Raw genomic sequence first — 17,514 nt, 5'->3', positions numbered from 1 at the left:
ATAATTATTAATTCTTCTGTGACTAACTTTTAAAAAAATGCAGTGGGAAAAATAATTAGAAAAAGGAAATTTGTAATGATTTCTACTGCTGACAGTGTCTTTTCCTCCAGCACACGTTGCCACACTGAAGACTTTCAAAGCAGCTGATGATCTTCCTTCACGTGCCATGAACAGATATCTAAGAAGCTGGGTGTTTTTTTCATAGACACATCTGACGATCAGCACCAGCAGAAAACATTTGTTGTGCTTTCTATTAAAACATTTGTTTCACAAAGTAGTCAGATCTTTTGACCGTCCAGTTATCCGTGACGGAAGAGAGCGAGTGTGGTTCTGATAGACTTCCGTCCCCTTCTGGTCACTCATTTCTTTCTAGGTAGTTGTGTCAGCTGCTGGTTGTAACCTAATCCAATTGGCAGGGGCTGGATCCAGCAGCATCAGGTTTCTGTGGAAGTGACTTGTTGACTGTATCGAACATTGAGCAAATTAAGATGGAACAGTGTTGTGAAGGGGAGAAGTAGTCAGTTACTTAATCTTGAGCCATATTTTAATAGAGAGGTGACAATGAGATTTGAAACAGGTCAGTGACGATACTTGAGGTAAGTGGAGACAGCTACGTGACCTTCGACCTTGTAGAGAGTCTGTTGCAGGTCTATGAGGTTTTCTTTTAGGACTTAAAAACAGTCTAAGTAGCATCTAATGGAAGGACCTGTGAGCATGCCAGCAAGGACGAGTGAGGCAAGAGGAGATAGGAGAAGTCAAAGGAAAAGGTGGAGTTTGTAGACAGCACAAAGGATTGAGGCTTGCATTTGAAGTAGAAATAAAGCTGCTGTAAACATCCTGCTAGTTCATTGTTTCTTCCCTTTGACTGCAAGACATATAGAAGAGGAGGAAGAGGGGAGATAGGTGTGTGTATATATATATATATGTATAGGTGAAAGGGGAAAAAAAAAGAATCTTAGATCTCTGACTATATCTGCATTATTGTGTGTTTGTACTGCTCAGAAGCAAAACAGGTAAAGGGATGTAGGGCAGACATAAATTTGGACTTTTTCCAGACCCATTCACTAGAAGGTGTGTAGGAAGTTCTGATCAATAGCAAAGGATGCCTTTCATGGTCTCTGAGGGCTGAAGTGAGTTTTATTGAATGACAGCTGCATTTAGGCACAGGCAAAAAGTATACATGTGGTACACTTGCAGAATGGTCAGCTTTGAGCTAGCGGTAGGAATCTGCAGCTGGTGGGGTATTTATGTAATAAAATACTTCTCCAGTAGCAGAATCCCTTATCTAACCTGGATAAAACCAAAAATATCTGCCACTATTTTTCTTTTTTTGAGATGCATGCCTCTTGTTCCCAAACCATACAAATATTTCATTTAAATAATACTAATCCATATTAATTTTTGTTTAATTGGTGAATGTTATAAACAAAAGACAGAATTGAATATATTCAACCTTTTTTGAGTGTACAAAAATGAATTAAGAATCAGCTTGAAGGGTAAGAGGCTCATGGCATTAGGTAAAATGATGACATGAGCCATTCTGAAGTTATACCGAGAAACTGGAAAATAGAGTTACAGCTTGCACTGATGCTCTGACAAGCAGTGGCCTCTTGAGTGGAGTACGTTACTTTCTTCCCACAAGCTTCTGAGTATTCTTTGCTTTGAAACCACTGACTTTACCTCAATCTGTCCCATATGGTCATCATGTGCTAAAGGTAGAAAGCGAGCTAGAAAGATCAGAGCATTTGGAAATTGTATTTTCTGGATTTTGTTTTCAGTTGCATATCAGATTCTCATCCAAAAAAAACCCAACAAAATACCATGTTATGGATGTTAAGCATTAATATCACGTGAGGAAATGCTTTAAGAGTTTGCATGAAACGTACCAAATGAAAATACAAGTTTGCTACAGTGTGATAGCTATTTATTTTTACTTGTGCTTCTGCCCTGGGTGTTACAAAGGTGGCTGGCTTAGATGATGGTTGTACAGTCAAATGAATTTGCTTTTTTGTTTTGGATGACAGTAAAGCCAAGGTAATATTGCTGTGGGCCCCAGAAAGCTACAGCTTCTGGGCAAATGCTGTCCAGATTTGAGCTGTTTTGATGTGAGCTGTGCTGTAAGAGCTGTGCTGTAAGAGCTGTTTAGTTTTGTGGTGTTTGGCCCTTCTTTCCTTCTGTAGTTTTTAAATTTAATGTCCTAGTTCTGTTGTAGACCCTACAGTCAAAGGTGTTGAGGGTATCATGTGTTCGACAATGCCTGTTTATCCTCTAGGGACACTAAGTCTGACAGTCCTGAACAAAAGAAGAGGTGAAGGGAATGAGATGAGAACTGTCTGGGCTTCTCGTTAGGACTGACTGTGATGTAATGCTTCTTGGTGTTTGCTGTTGGGAGTCATTTGGGGGTACTGGCAATTTCTGGACAGGGGTGCTTCCTCTCTGCTGTCTTTCATCATGCTGAGGCTAAAACCAGCATTTCTGAAAGCTGTTTAGTGAACTCCTCCTTTACATGCTGTTTGGCTGGCAAGTCAGCTCTTGCTGTCCAGACAATTAAAACTGGGATAACCGTTCTGAAGTGCGTTTGGTCTTGTGAACAGTAGATTTGTCTGTGTAGTGCAAGGAGTACCAGAACAGTGTTGGGGCCTCTGGATGCTGCTGTGATACAAACGCAGTATCTGTATACTTTGAGAAGCAGTGAGATGTTTTACTTTTGGAGATCAAAGCTGTCAAAGGTGCAAGGTGAATTTTACCCCTACAGTCCCTCAGGTTCAGCTGTTCTGTAATGGAATATAACTGAAACTCTTAACAGGCCTAATTTTTTTAAAGATTAGGGTCTTTATGGTATCTTTTGTGGATGTGTTTGCAAAAACTGTTGTTTGTTGGAAGAAGGAAACTGGGAGAAACATCTGGGAGGTTTAATGCTCTGTAACATTCTGGTAAAGAAAGAAAGTAATTCTTGGTGTAGCGATTACTGTGTCTGGTGCTTACAGTTTTAAGCACTGACAGTTGGTTAGGGGTTGTTTTTCTATGGGCTTAAAGGAAAATGTGTAAAACCAATTGGCATCTCATTTGAGGTCTGCAGAATTTGACCATGTCACTGCAGCCCCACACCGGGACAAAACACTTGAAGTGGCTTGAAATTCGGAGTTGGCTTTTATGGTAGGGGAGGTCCCTAAGCGAGTTGCAACTCTGAAGAGGGTCCTTAGAGCAGATCTCTTGATACCAAGTACTTCAAATCTCAACCAGTGTTGCCAGGAACAGTTATTTTTACCTCTAAGACTTCAGTAGTCTTGATTATTGGAAGAACGGAGAACAAAACTCATTAACAATAGTCTCAGTATTCTGGTCTGGTGATCCCTCCAAAAAAAAAAAACACCAAAAAAACCCAAAATCTCCAAGCTAGGGGATTACCTTTTATTTGATGAGGATTGCTGCAGTAAAACACACGCAACCTATTTGTATGTGCTGAGTTAGAATGCTAATCAGAGAATAGTTGGGCAAATAAAATGCAGGGTTGCTATGAGAGTTACACTTTCAACTTATTTACCAAAAAAAGAATTTCTTTTTTTTTTTTTCCCCCCTGGATTCCTTCCATTTATTTCTAAACAGTTGTCAAACAGGAGAGTGAATTTTCCATGTAACTTCCATTTATCCTCCTCTCTCTCCTTATGAGCAACCATTCGTCTCTCTCTGGTTTTCCTTCCTACTCCCCACCCTGTTTTCTCTTTAAATGTATAAATCTGTATCTCAGATCTGTATATATTCTGTATCTCACCTTCTCATGACTGTTTTGGAGAAGGACTGTACCTACTCTGTATTGCTTGGCAAGTTATTGGCACCCTTAGCACTGATTTGCTTTATATGTTTTTGATTTGTTAGTTTGTTTCGTAGAGAAGTTGGAGTTATAAAAGCAAACAATTCCTAAGAACCTAAAAGGTAACACAGAAGATGAGTAGCAGTTGATGTGGACTTTTCATGAGTAAATGATATCAAACCAACCTGTTTTTCTTCTGAATCTTACACGAACAGACAGAAGTAGTAGTAGTAGATAGATGTGTGTATCTTGACTCTGAAGTTTTCGAACTTATTTTCTCATGAGAAGTCTAGGAAAACAGTGGACTACTGGAAATCCCCTGAAAGACATACAAAATTATTTGATTATTTTGTTTGAGTGTAACAGGAGGTTCAAGAAAAAAACAGCATGATATATTTCATGGGGTTTTGCAGGACCTTTAGGCAGTCTCACAGGATTCACTGGTTTTTACCAGTTTGTTAGGTAAACTTAATGTAGCATCGTGAAATGGATCTCCTGATGGTGACTGTGCTTGAAGGATGTGACATGCTGGCAAGAGTGTGCAGTAACCTTGGATGCAGTTCAACCAGGACAAATGCAGAATATTAGGCTTTGATAAGAGCAATCAGGTGTATAAGTGGAAAGTGGATGAGGATTGGACAGGCAGCAGCTTTGCAGAGGAGAGTTTGGTACACAAACTGATCATGAGGTTGCAGCATTGCACAAGCTGCAAACATTGTGCTGGGCTGTACAAACAAGTGTGTTGTAAGTCGGACATGAGAAGTCACCGGCATGCTGGGTAGAGCTGAGATAATCTCCCTTTGCAGAGTCTGGTTTTCGGTACCATACATGAGAGATTTTTATGGGTGAGGGGAGAGCTTTCCCAAAGAGAAATAACTTCTCCATCATGATAACCTTTCTGCAAAAGCCCCTCACATATTTGAAGGAGGTGGGAGGAAGATGGGGGAAAGAGAGCAGGGGGGAACTGCACCTTTTTCCATGCCCTCTGGGAGCAGAACAAGGAGTGTTTCACCTAAACTGCACTAAAGGAGATTGAGGTACCTGTTGGAAAGATTTTCTAAATACATGAATAGTGAAGGTCTGGAAGAGACCACCTGGGAAAGGTTGTGGAGGAAAGGTTTCTTAATAAGCAGATGTGATGAGCATCTCTTGAGTGCAGTTGCTGTAGAATTGCAGAGTGACTGCTGTGGAACAGCACATTCTGTTTTTTCTTGCAGCCCTGTTCGGTTCTGTAACCTGAGCCATCATAATTGAAAGGCAATAAATGCCCAGAGTGTGTTTGTAAAATACCTAAAGCTTTGATCCTCTCACAAAATCAGGCTTTGAACAAGGTGAAGCACTGTGGATCATAACAGTGGGGCTGAGAGTAGGTATAGTGGCTTGATCTTTTGGTGGGAAAGTGGCTGAGAAGGTGCATGTGTGGTTGACTGTGGGCTGCTGAAACCCACAGCCACTGCATCTGTGCTGAAGCACATCCATCTGTTCAGCTTCCACGGGGATCTTGCATCTTGAGCATGGATCCCTGTCAGTGTTCTGTTTCATGTTGAAGTGCCACATAAGTGCTTGCCACCATCATCCTTCTCTCCCTTCTTCCCTCTGCCCCAGCAAGTGCCTCCCTTCTTTGCAAGGAAGTCCAGGCATGGAAGAAGGGAGGAGCAGGACTGTGCCACGTGATGCGGCCTGGGTTCTGCTTCGAGCGCACACAGCCAGGTTTGACAAAGGTTATGCTTCCTAATGTGTGCAAGCTGAAGCTTTATCTGTAGGTGGATTTGTAACAAACTTTCAGTTCTCCTGGTTTTTATTGCTTGTAAAGGTCAGAGTGCTGCTTTGACAGCCATACTGACAGTTTGGTTTCTGCAGTTACAGGAAAAGATGGGAAAATGCTTCACTTTGGTAATACAAACAACACTATTTAATTTAATACCACTTACTTTATAATCAGATGTGGGAATAAGTACTTGACTTCTTCGTGCGTCACGTTTTATTGCTCAGCTCTTTGCTTTTGGAAAGCAAATTTTTGTTAGCAATAATCTAGATACAAAATTTTCAACACCTAATATATTTTGGTAAAAAATATGCTTACTGTTTGCTCTGCGTTTTGTCAAGGTTTTCTGTTTTTCTCTATGGGATTAAAATGCACATGCTGATTTAAATCTTTGTCTTAACCTCTTCTGTTTCCGTCTTGTTGGTCGTCTTGCTTAAGCCTGTGTTCTGATTATTTGTGTATCTCTTGCTTCCCAGGAGACAAAGATGGCAGCAAGGTGACTACAGTAGTGGCAACTCCTGGACAAGGTCCGGACCGACCACAAGAAGTTAGCTACACAGACACCAAGGTGATTGGAAATGGATCTTTTGGTGTTGTGTATCAAGCCAAACTCTGTGATTCAGGAGAGCTTGTGGCCATTAAGAAAGTCCTGCAGGATAAAAGATTTAAGGTGAGCCTATGCATAAGTTTCATGTTTTCATGAATGTTACCTCATTTTCCATGTCTTAGATGGCAGTGGTTTTGGTTTTCTTAATGTATTTTCATTGGAGCACATAAATGCACATAAAAATTTTTTAGGACTAAAGATTAAACGGAGGGTTTATGATAAAGGGGTATAGTTTAACTTGAAAATCAGTGAGTTACTGTTGTTATGATTATTTGGATTAGTGCAAAGCAGGAAGCTAAAAATCCTGATTTGATACTATACTGTTTCCAGGTTGCAACCAGATTTTTTAGACAGTGAGGTGTGGAAACCAGGGAAAAGCTTGTCTTATGCTTACCTTTTTTCTAGCATAGACTGTTCTCCAGTAATTGCTAATTAAATTGCTGGAAGAAACAGAAACCTTTGGGCTTTGTTCTTAGTTGTTGCACCTATAAAGTGAAAGTCTGTATTTGAGTACATCAGAAATTCCCAAGGCTGAGTATGAAGATAACAAATCCTGAGCCCAGGGCAGTTTGGACTGAAGACAAGTTACTTCCCTTTGTACCTGATTTATAAATGTGTTCTATCTTGACTGGTTTTACCTCTAGGACTTCAAGTAGTCTAAATGATCCTTAATTCTCAACAAGTAACCTTTCAGAGGAAAACACTTTTATCTGGTGATATTTAAACCAAATAAAAGTTAAGGACCATCAGCCACTCATCACCTCTTAGTCCTCTGCTTCGTATTTGATGTCCTTGACTGTTTTCCCTTATAATCAAGTGGCTTGCAGATCAACTTGTGCAAGCAGTGCATGATAGCAAAGGTACTGGTTTTAACATTTCTTGGTTTTACAGTAAGACTTCATGCACAACTGGCTTCACTTGGTAGCATTTGTAATTTGTGTCCTCTTTTGGTAGCAAAATCATTCTTTTGAAGTATTTTGAAGGAACTGGTGTATGCCTTTTCCTTGAGTCATGGAATTTAATCCTGTCATCACCACAGGCATCAGCATGTCACAGATGCATTAGATATAAAATGGAAGATAAAATATATATTTAAATCAACATAATCGTGTAGCATTACATACTTCCAATTGAGAAAGGCATGTAAAGTTCTTACGTTGTTCTTACCTCTGAGTTATTTCTGGACTGTGTTATGGGTTGAAGGTAGTTAGTAAGAGTGTGTTATTTTAGAGGAATGGAAGAGATGAAACAGAAGAGGAAAAACAGAAGCTCTAGACCTAGCCATGCGTCTTAGTCTCTTCCCATTGCATAGGTTTAGGGGGAGGGCCAGGATATTTCCTGTACCATGTCATGCTTGGTAGATCGGCTGGTGCTTTGGACCAGAATCTTTGATTTTTTTAGTCTCATAGCTCTGGGGTTGTGTGGTGTGTCAAAATGAAAACTTGGCTGAGCATTTTAGTTCCTCACCAGATATTAATAGTTTGGGACATCATAATTTTTTTAAAAATTAATCTCTTTTGGGCATCTGGAATAAAGTATAGGTCTTTGTTTTTGTTTTCGTAGTCAGTTCAGTGACATTTTGTTATCTGACTGTATGTCCTTTTATTTTGGAGTGTTTCTTTAAGTGATTTGAAAAAAAATCACTTCTCTTGAATATTAGCCCTCTCTTTGTTAAAGCAAAGCAGCTAAACTGAAAAGCTAAGTAGGATGTTTGCAGTTTGGACTCTGAACCATTGGTGTACAGTTGATGATACAAGCTGAGAACATCCAATACCTGGAGGCTTTAATACCCCTAAAGAAGGTGTAATTAATGGTTAAGTTCACGTGTAGATTTACAGATAGCATTAATTTAAAAGTACTTTTTTAATCCTCATAATTTGCATGGAGCGCATCTGCAGTAGTACCCAAGTTTTGCATTTTTTCATATTCTTATCCCAAACTTGTGTCCCAACTGCAGAGCACCATCTACCTTTGGTCTCAGCTCCCTAGTTTTTCCTGTCCTTCATCAATTTAGTCCTCCCATTTTTTTCACATACTGATCTGGAAGTGTATGTTCTGTTGGCAGGAGATGTAAATTCCTGCAGGCTGAATGAAAGCCTCTACCTGGACAGATTTGGAAGCTAGACACATGTATCTTATATCAAGAATAGCGTACAATTACTTCAGGGTATGCTACTTTTTGGGAATGTCTGTTTTAGGTAGTAAATGCTGGACCAGATAATTCCCCAGTTAAACAAGAACTCTGAATGTCTGTTGGCTGCACAGTCTGATTGCAGTGTAGGAGTAGACCAGCTCTGGTGTTCAGAGAGCTGAGCTGTGATGTGCAGATCGACTGGGCTGTTGCCATCCCTGCTTGGCTGCCCAAGTCCAGATCCAAGACCTGATCAGTGGAATTCCTCAAGAAATCTGCCACTTGCTTCTCATTAATGCACACCTCTGCTTCAGCAGTGATTGAGGGTAAGAAACCCAACCCTACTGTAGACAGCCAAAGGTGACAGTAGCTTGTTTGATTTAAATGAACTTTACCAGTTTCAGAGGGAAGAGAGGGGGCAGTTTAGAAATATTTGTCTGCGCTGATCCCAGTGGTGCAGAAAGCAGGAGGAGGAAAGTGATGTATTAAAGTTGCTTCCTGAAATCTGAATCATGACCGAAACTTTCAGCTGTAACTTCTAGCTGGTGCCTGCTTATCTTTATGCTTATCTCCTCCTAATGTATTTGTCTTGGTATGTGCAGTATAATTCCTTTGTTGTGATTTAGCTCTTAAAAAAAATGTTTTTAGAAAAAAACAGTAGAAAGTCTTGAAACTTAAAGGGCACGATTCAGAAACTTTAGGAAGTCCCTAGAGAGTGTAACTTCTAGGTTCTTTCTGCATTTTGTGAATGTGGGGGGAGATTATTGTTTAGATCTGGAAAATGCACCACAGTTGCCAATTTTTGGTCTCTGTCAGGAAGCTGAGATATTTTTGTCCAGGTTTAAAGCTATCTTGAAAGCTGGAATTACCAGAGGGGGGTTGCCTTTCTTTCCCTTTTTCAACTACTATGACAAGTTGCTCATCAGCCTTCATCACTTCACTGCTGAAGTGGAAGCGGCATTGGTCCGTACCAGAAAGAAGTGAGTGTAAAATCTTTGCTGAATAGTTGAATCTTATAGTTTCTGTGATGATAGTTTACCATGCTCCTACTTCCTTCTACTCCCTTGTTACAGTTCAGTGGTTCTTCAGTTTGGCAGTGCAGTTCCTGCATGGCTGTGTTTTAAACAGGGTCTCTGAATTGCTCTGGATCTTACACTGAACTCCAGACACACTCATTTTAATGTAGAGCAGTAGTATTGGTATACTAGGGATAGTGGGAAATGGTTGAAGGGAATAAATAAAATCTAGAGAGTTATGCTTAATTTTAGTTTTCATTTCTACCTTCACTAAGCTATTAAGCTAGTTCTCTGTATTAAGTGTGAGGAATTAAGTAATGTAATTTTGGGTAATTACTTGATACTTGAGTGAGTAGTTCTCAAGCTATGTGCTGTTTGTCATTAGTCTGTGAACAACTGAACTTGTCTCTAGTTGTTATGGAGGGTCATATTTTTGAGTGTGGGTGTTTTTTTGTTTTGATTTTTTTTTTAGTTAAAAGTTTCACAGGCGGTGAAAGATGTTTCTCTTTGAAAAATAGTGTAAAATAGCTTTCTGGGCTAAAATCCTTTCAAATGCCAGAATTTCCAAAAGACCATGATCCAGCTTTCATAGATCTGTGTTTCTGCTTCTATCCCACAGATGCATAATAATAGGTTCTCATGCAAAGCATCGATAGGTGCAGTTAAATGAGTCATAGCATTTTCAATTATTTTCATCCATGTGTCTGTGCAGGCCCTTAAGTGACACAGCCTAATTGTGATGCTTGGAAAGAAAATACTGGTAGCATAAATTTTCTTGCACTGCTTTTTTTGGCATGTTCATTGGCATATTCTTCAGATTAGGAGTCAGTCATGTTGCTGTCTTATCCTGCAAAAGCTAATAATAAGCAAACACGTATATTAACATAAATAGCTATTTTTTTTTGTTATTTCTGTCATTCCATTAACGATTTTAAGAATTCCTATTGGAATGAATGTGTGAATTGCTAGAAATATTTCACAGCCGACTGAGAATAAGTAGTTAAGTTCTCCATATCGGAATTGCAGTACTTGATGTTTCTGCTTTAGTGCTAGGCTGTTGAAATCTAAATGATGAAGAGAGTTCATACTACTCTTGCACCTTTTCAAACAGTCTAGATTGGGCATCACATTTCTTGTTAATGGCTCACACAGACATGAAGTGTGCAGCAAGAGAAAGCCAAATTCTGTAATGGGAACCGTTCATGCCATCCAGTCTGTCAAATCATTCAGGACTTCCTGGGCTTAGCAATCCAACCGTGTGTGCCTTTGGCTTAGTTGCCTGAATTATTTAAATAGGCAGATCTTCTGGAGTGTGAGAGGATGTCAAACGAGAGCCCTGATGGTCCATAAACGTGAAGCCCTGCATTGGTAAAACTGAGGCCACACTACTCTTTCCTATTTTTATTTATGGAAGAAGTAGGTGTTATGACTATTTGCATGTTTGTTGTTTCTTTGTTTTGTTTTTTAATATATGAAGTCTTAGTGTTAATCTGAGCTTTAAAACCCAATAAAGCAGCAGGGTGGAAAAATAAGTCTGTGTTGAGGTTCTGGTTTCTTTCTTTCTCTGCTGGGTGTGTGTACTTTTGTGAGCTGTTTGAAATGCTTCTGAAGGAGCAACAGCTTTCCTTCAGTTCCTGCCTCAAATATATCAAGCTGTGAAGTATAAAAAGATCCTTTTTCAAAGTAGCCCATGTCCACTGTTTGTGTTCACTTAATTACAGCAACTTTGGTTGTAGCAGCTCCCATGAAAAATATAAAACCACAAGGAAGAATTCCTGTTGAAAAATTAATGGATGTGTAGGTTTTTAAGTTCTGGTAACTTTTCAAGAGATTTTTCCATTTAAAGCATTCAACAATCTAAAGTTGACCCAGTTTTTTTAATAGGTTGCGTGTCTCTGCTTGTGGTTGAAAGTGTCATTCGTAAACATGCATGTTTAAAAAGTGAACCTGTTGATTAATGATAGGTATCTTTTGCTCTCGGAATGTCATTGGTGAGAATCTGACTTCAAATTGGGTTTAATTAGTTCCACGCTTGGTTGACCTTGGCTCTTGGTTATCCATGGCTGGTTAAGGTACAGCAGATAGTAGTATTATATTGAAAAAAAGGCTCCATTTTTGAAGGGCTTCAGTGTGTTAAGGTCACTGTTAGTGTAGCAATCAGCTCCTATTTTGAGGAGCCATGTACCCAGTAATCTGATTGAAAGAAGAGTTCAAACCAGTCTTATTCTGCAGTCTGTAAATTCTATAGACTGACAGACAGGAGTTTGACATCCAGCCTCTTGATATGAGTTGGGGAACCCAGTTGTAAAGCTTTAAGGGAAATGGTCTCTGTCTCTTCTCTACAGGTTTGCTTTCCCTTTCTCAAGTTCAGACAGGATGTGTGAATCGTCTTGCTTTTTAATGTATTAGCAAATCTGTCTTCCTGTGATTGTTGCTTTGTCATAAGAATGTTAAATCTTCAGTTGAAGAGAAACCATTATTACAGCTGGATCTCTCGTAGAGCTCTTGACTTCCTTTGTATGTGCCTGAGGTGTAGACCATTTCAAGCACACAGTCGAGTGAAGTCACAGGAAGACCTCCGAGATCGAGTCCAACCTTGGGCTGATCACCACCTTGTTGGCTGCACCATGGCACTAAGTGCCACATCCAGTTTTTTCTTGAACACATTCAGGGGCGGTGACTCCACCACCTCCCTGGGCAGTCCATTCCAATGTTTAAGAAGCTGTTCCATGAAGAAATTCCTCCTGATGTCCAACCTGTACTTCCCCTGGTGCAGCCTGAGGCAATGTCCTCTCGTCCTGTCACTAGTTGCCTGGCAGAAGAGACTGACTCCCTCTTTGCTGCAGCCTTCTTTCAGGTAGTTGTAGAAAGTGAGGTCATCCCTTAGCCTCCTTTTCCTTCCTGCTTCATTCCTTTCTAAAGAAGGAATTGAAAGTTACGTGGTTTAGAATGAAGACTATCTTGATCTTAAGTCAGCATTTAAAGTCTTGAATACAATGTGGAGGTTGGATTTTCTCTGATATATTCGTGATTATCTTTCACTGTGACCTCTTGTCATCTGCACAGGTTTCCTCTGAACTAAGGACTGCACTTCCTTTGTTAATTTAATCTCTCTGTGAGCTAGCTGAGTTCTCTCATATCTTCATCTGCAGATCATTGAATATTCAAACATTAATCTGTAAGGCCTTCTCTCAAAAGAATGTTTTTATTTACCCTATCTCAGTTGAGTTAGAAGCACCCATGGGATAAAAAGTCACAAAGGAAAGACGTGGTGATGAGAATGAATAACATTTAAGCACCTTTCTTTTAAGTCTTTGAGGACTTGCACATCATAGCTCCTTTGAAGATCTGAGGAACAGTGAACCACTGTTCATAAACCATCATGGAGGTGTTGCTGTTTAAAGGATGCCCTAATTTTATTGTTAAATAGCTAGAAAGAGCACCCAGAACAACAGATCTGTCTTCTGGTTAATGAGACAGCTTGTGTTGGTATCACAAGTAGGAACGGAAGGCTGAAAATGGAAGGCTGTAAATATGGTGAATTTCTGTAAAACTAGCAGTAGAAAGATGATTGAACCTGATCAAAACTGTCCTCCTCCTTCTAGCTATCATCATTTAAGGGGATGCAGTCCCTTTTAAAGACTAGGGTTACAGATATGATTTCCAGAATGGCAGATGCCTGGGTGTGTGTTCAGGACGTTTTTCCGTCTTTTAAACAGCTGGAAGGCTATGTTCGGTTTCAAGGAGTTTTTTTCTAGCCTGTGCTTTAACTCTTGTACAGTGGCCAGATTTGTAGCTCTGGTCCACCTTAGCTTAGTTAGACACTATCAGAGCCTCACTTATCAGAGACACTTACCAAGATAATAGCTTTTCTTACAGCAGGACTTGATCTGGCTATCTCCTGAACGCTTACTGGAGCCAATTCTGTCATTAGACTGTAATTGCAGTTGCAGTGCCTGTCTGTTCATAGCACACTGAAAGGTTTGGGTAGATCTGACTTCTCCCTCACAACCTTGTATTTTATTTCATTTTCCAATTTTCTCAAACACTGAGTTTTCCTAATGAATACAAAATCTGTTTACCCTTGCTTTTGGCAGTCTGTGAAGAAAGCACTGTACTGTTCATTGTGTCAGCTGAAACCTCCCTGGACATACTTCTGTGGCCTAGAAGAGATCTAAGAGCGTTAAGAAGCATTTTTTTTCACTTTGTATTATTTTAAAGTCTATATAAATAAAATTATTTGTAGTTATGGCTGTACCTGCAGATGTTTTCAGATCTGACAGCTGAATTGGGTGCGTAATAGCTGTTAATGCAAAATTGGTCTTTAGTTTGGCACGTGGAGATGAAATGGAGTTTGTACTAAGGGCATTGATTTCAGTTCTCTCGTTTTCAGCTGGGGAGATGGACTGAAAATTAATGTCCAGGGAATGCAGCATCATGCAGCTGCAATTGGCCTAGGGAAGAGGAGGAAGTCTCGTCATCTGGAGACGTGGCTCTGTGTGTGCGTAGAAACGTGTTTCCACATGTTGGCTTGTGGAAACCCACATGTTAGTAGGGAAATGTGCCATAAGAATGTGTTCTTTGAAAAGGGAGGAGTCAAGAGAGCTCTGAAGGGCTTTTTTTGCCCCTGCTCCATGGATGTTAGCGTGAGGCCTTTGTATGGATACATGTCACAGTTTAGGTGGTGCTTTTATTTTGGATTTTGAGCTTTTCTCTTTCCATGAGTTTTTCTGTGGTACTCCCAGGACTAGGACCAAAGATAGGAATTTAAAACAAAACAAATGTTTTGTCAGTTTTCTCTCTCCCTGTTCACTTCTAGTATATAACTGGAGACTAAAATTAAACCTGTCCTATGTGAATGTACTGACCAACAAAAAGAACCATAAGATACCTTAAATTAATAAAAAGTCTTTTTTCCCCACTGGTCCAGATAATTCATATAGCTCTTGTAATAAAATTTAGGAATATATGTATATATGTATTCCTAAGTTTTGCGAGACAGGGGTTAAATGGATTCTATGTGAAATAATGACATTCAAAGTGGAGATTACAGCTTCAAAGAATTCTAAACCCTTTAAGATGTGGAAATGTGTAGTTTAAAGCATATAAAATAGCTGTAATTCTGTCACATAATGACCACATACTGTGACTTTGCGAGTGTACTTGAACATGTCGCTGAATTCCTGATAGTGGTCAAATTAAGTTCCATTTTGAAAGATAATTTCCTTTCCTTTGACTTATTAACTATGCTGCCTCTAAGTGCCTGAGAAGGACTGGCATACAAAAACAGTAGTTGGGCATGCAGTAGGGATAACCTCTTTATTTTACGTTCGTAAATCAGAGTTTTTCTTCTGGATCGCACCTACTAATGAGGGGGAGCCTCGTTTATGGCACGGGTTTGAAGGTCTGTGTGATGAAGGTAAAAGCTTAACGGTCTTCATTTTGGGGTGTTTTGTGGAAAGATCTTGGGTAGTCTTTCAGGAGCATTGCCATGGAGACCATATATCTTTGCATCTCCTGAGACTGGCAGGTTACAGACTATTGGAGCAGATTTGGTTTATCTTGGTCTTATTTAAAAATATTCAATGGCTGACACTCGTAATGTGGCAATGGAGTAGACTTTCTAAGTGTGCAACTAGTTGGAAGTAGAGAATCAAGGGCAGCTCTTTGTTTTGTAAATGCAGCCTAAACTTGGTCATTTAAAAAGAGAAAAGTCACAGTAAAATTCCTGAAGTCCTTCTGAAGCTCAGGGATTTAGTGTTACACTGTGCATGAGGTTGTATGTAAATTCTAGGCTAGATTCATTTTGTTTCATATCATGTAGCTGAGATGAACAGGCGCATCTAATGCTCTTGAGAGCTAAGTAATGCAGCTGCTGTATAGGGCTTGGATGTTAAAGAGGATATTGGGTGGAAAGTGTCCCAGGAGGAACTTTCCTGTCTCCCAGATAGGGAAAAGAGTATTGTGCAGAGTATAAAAAGAAGAGTAACTGCTGCTTGATGGGATAAAAATGGTGCTTTTCAGACTCCTTGTATATTTGGTGCATGCAGTTTCTTCAAGGCTCTTTGTTGTACCATTGTGTATTCTCTTTTGCAAGTCTCACAGCGTGAGATGGCCTGCCTGGCTATGGATGATTTAGCATAAACAGTTTTTACATCTAGCAACATTACATACCTGTGGCTCTCGCTTGCTTACCTCATTCTTGCTTGGTTAAATTATCTTTGGTGCAATGTGCCATTCCTAGAGCATGGAATACATTATCAAATAACTTGTCTTCAGTTTTTACCAGTGAACACAGATTTTTTTATCTTTAAAATACATGGCTGCTAAACAAGGCGGTATCAAACTCTGTCCTTTCTGAACTCGGTATTTGTTATTCAAATATTCTGCTGCCACAGCTATACACTTGAGGGGAAAGAAGGGATAACTGATGAAATGCTAGTCACAGAAAGGACAGAAGAGATCCACCTGCTGCTCAACAGAGGCTTCCTGAAGCAAAGAGATGTTTTCATTCATGTGTCACCAAGACAGCTGTGCTGTGCCCTCCAACACTGTCTTGTAGTTCAGCCCTTTTGGTTTTGTTTAAAACCTTGTAATTGAGCTGGCTTTTTTTTATTTATTTGTGACTCTTCCTTGAGGAACGATAACTCAAATTCAGCAAACAAAATGAGGAAGGTTTAAGTAAATGCAAAAATAGCAATAATTTTTGTTTACCAGTTGTTTTCTTGAGTGGTCCTGACGTTTTATAACCAAATGGCAAGCTCCTTCTGGGAGGTATTCAAAACTTTGAGAGCCATGTAATTGATGATTGTTTTCTTTTGTGCTGAAGGCAATATGTGCACTGCCCATTGCTTCTTGGAAAAGTAGTACCAAGGCACGGGAAAGTAATAAAAGGAAACTCTTTTAAATGTTTTGTCAAGCATCTAAAGTGCAGAGACAGAGGCATTTCAGACTGTTGGGGCATATTCTAGAATTAGCAGCACTGCCGGTTTTTCCTGTGACTTAGATACTTCCTGGTCCCTGGGATGACTGAGGAGGTGAGATGTTTGTGACCAGCAAGGTTATTTTTAGCCTACACGCTGCAAGGAATTACTTTTCTGCTACTTTACTTCGCATGTTTTTGAGGAAAGCCTGTTTTGGCTTTTTGTTCCACTTTGTTTTTCCATCACATCTTCTGTCTGCAATTATGCAGTGAAATTCGGCATATGGTGCGAAGATTAAATTTTAAAGAATAACATAGACTGAGGTTCTGTTGGATGACCTAGGCTGTCCTGTTTGATCTACTGCAGGAAATAAAACCCAATCTGATTTTTCTTTGAGTGGCTTTCTAAGAGTTGTATCCTGTAATAACCCAAAATAGGGAATATTTCTGGAAAGGTAATGAGTAAATTATTCCATTAAGGAAAATTCTAATTACAGTCCTTGATGCTTTGGTGCTGTGTTGATGCTTGTTTTAAAATACAACAAATGATGTCAAAAAAGTGGTCGTCATGCATTTGCAATATTTTTTTGGCCAGGAGCAAGGAAGGGACTCACTCTTCTTTAGGGTGAAATGTGAGGTGTGATGTTTATCATATTTTTAAATATATGTTACAAACTTTTAACTAAGGAAAACTCAGTCACCTCTCTTCAGGGTGGGTTTTTGTTTATGCAGTGCCTAATATAGTGAACTGGGATGAGTAATGGAGGCTCTTATGTGTGTCATGATGCAAATAACCAGACTCTATGCATCTGCATCTATGTTCTGTAGTTATTCTAAGATTTGAAGACAGGTCTAATAGTTACAGGTCCAGCAAAGGTGCTCATTTCACTTCTTCATTTGTGCTGTCCCTTTGAAAGCCCAGCCATGGTGATTAGACTGCTGAGGTCCTCAGCTAACTAGTCAAAATATAAACATCCAGTCTGAATCATTGACTGCATATGGAAAACAACAACTGAATCTGTTTGGTTTGTTTTTTTAATTCAAAAAGCACTCAAACAGAAAGCTAGAGTGTATTTTCCTCATTTCTCCCCTCCCCCCCTAAGCTTTATCAAACGATGAAGACAGAATATATAACTTTGAGAGATTCATCCACTTATGTTTCTTCATTCAGAGGTTTCTCCAAGGATCTGCTTATCAGACTGAGTTTGCAGGCCCTTTTGCATTCATCTTACTTTAATCATACCAGCCACATGAGTCATAAA

General features: G+C 39.6%; 1 protein-coding gene across 2 annotated transcripts in view; it reads left to right on the top strand.

Annotated features, from left to right (window-relative positions):
- Nucleotides 1-17,514, top strand: part of GSK3B (glycogen synthase kinase 3 beta) — a 153,587-nt gene that overhangs the window by 50,484 nt on the left and 85,589 nt on the right. For both annotated transcript variants that reach the window (XM_027878902.1, XM_027878901.1), the window contains one exon: nt 6,053-6,246. In XM_027878902.1, the coding sequence (XP_027734703.1) occupies nt 6,053-6,246 (194 nt within the window). The remainder of the gene's footprint in view (nt 1-6,052; nt 6,247-17,514) is intronic.

Source organism: Empidonax traillii, unplaced genomic scaffold (genome assembly GCF_003031625.1).
Source record: "Empidonax traillii isolate 1590-97213 ecotype Southwest subspecies unplaced genomic scaffold, ASM303162v1 scaffold46:size3806547, whole genome shotgun sequence".
NCBI classification, from domain to species: Eukaryota; Metazoa; Chordata; class Aves; order Passeriformes; family Tyrannidae; genus Empidonax; species Empidonax traillii.
Note: the sequence above shows the minus strand (reverse complement) of the source record. Positions and strands in the feature narration are given on the sequence as shown.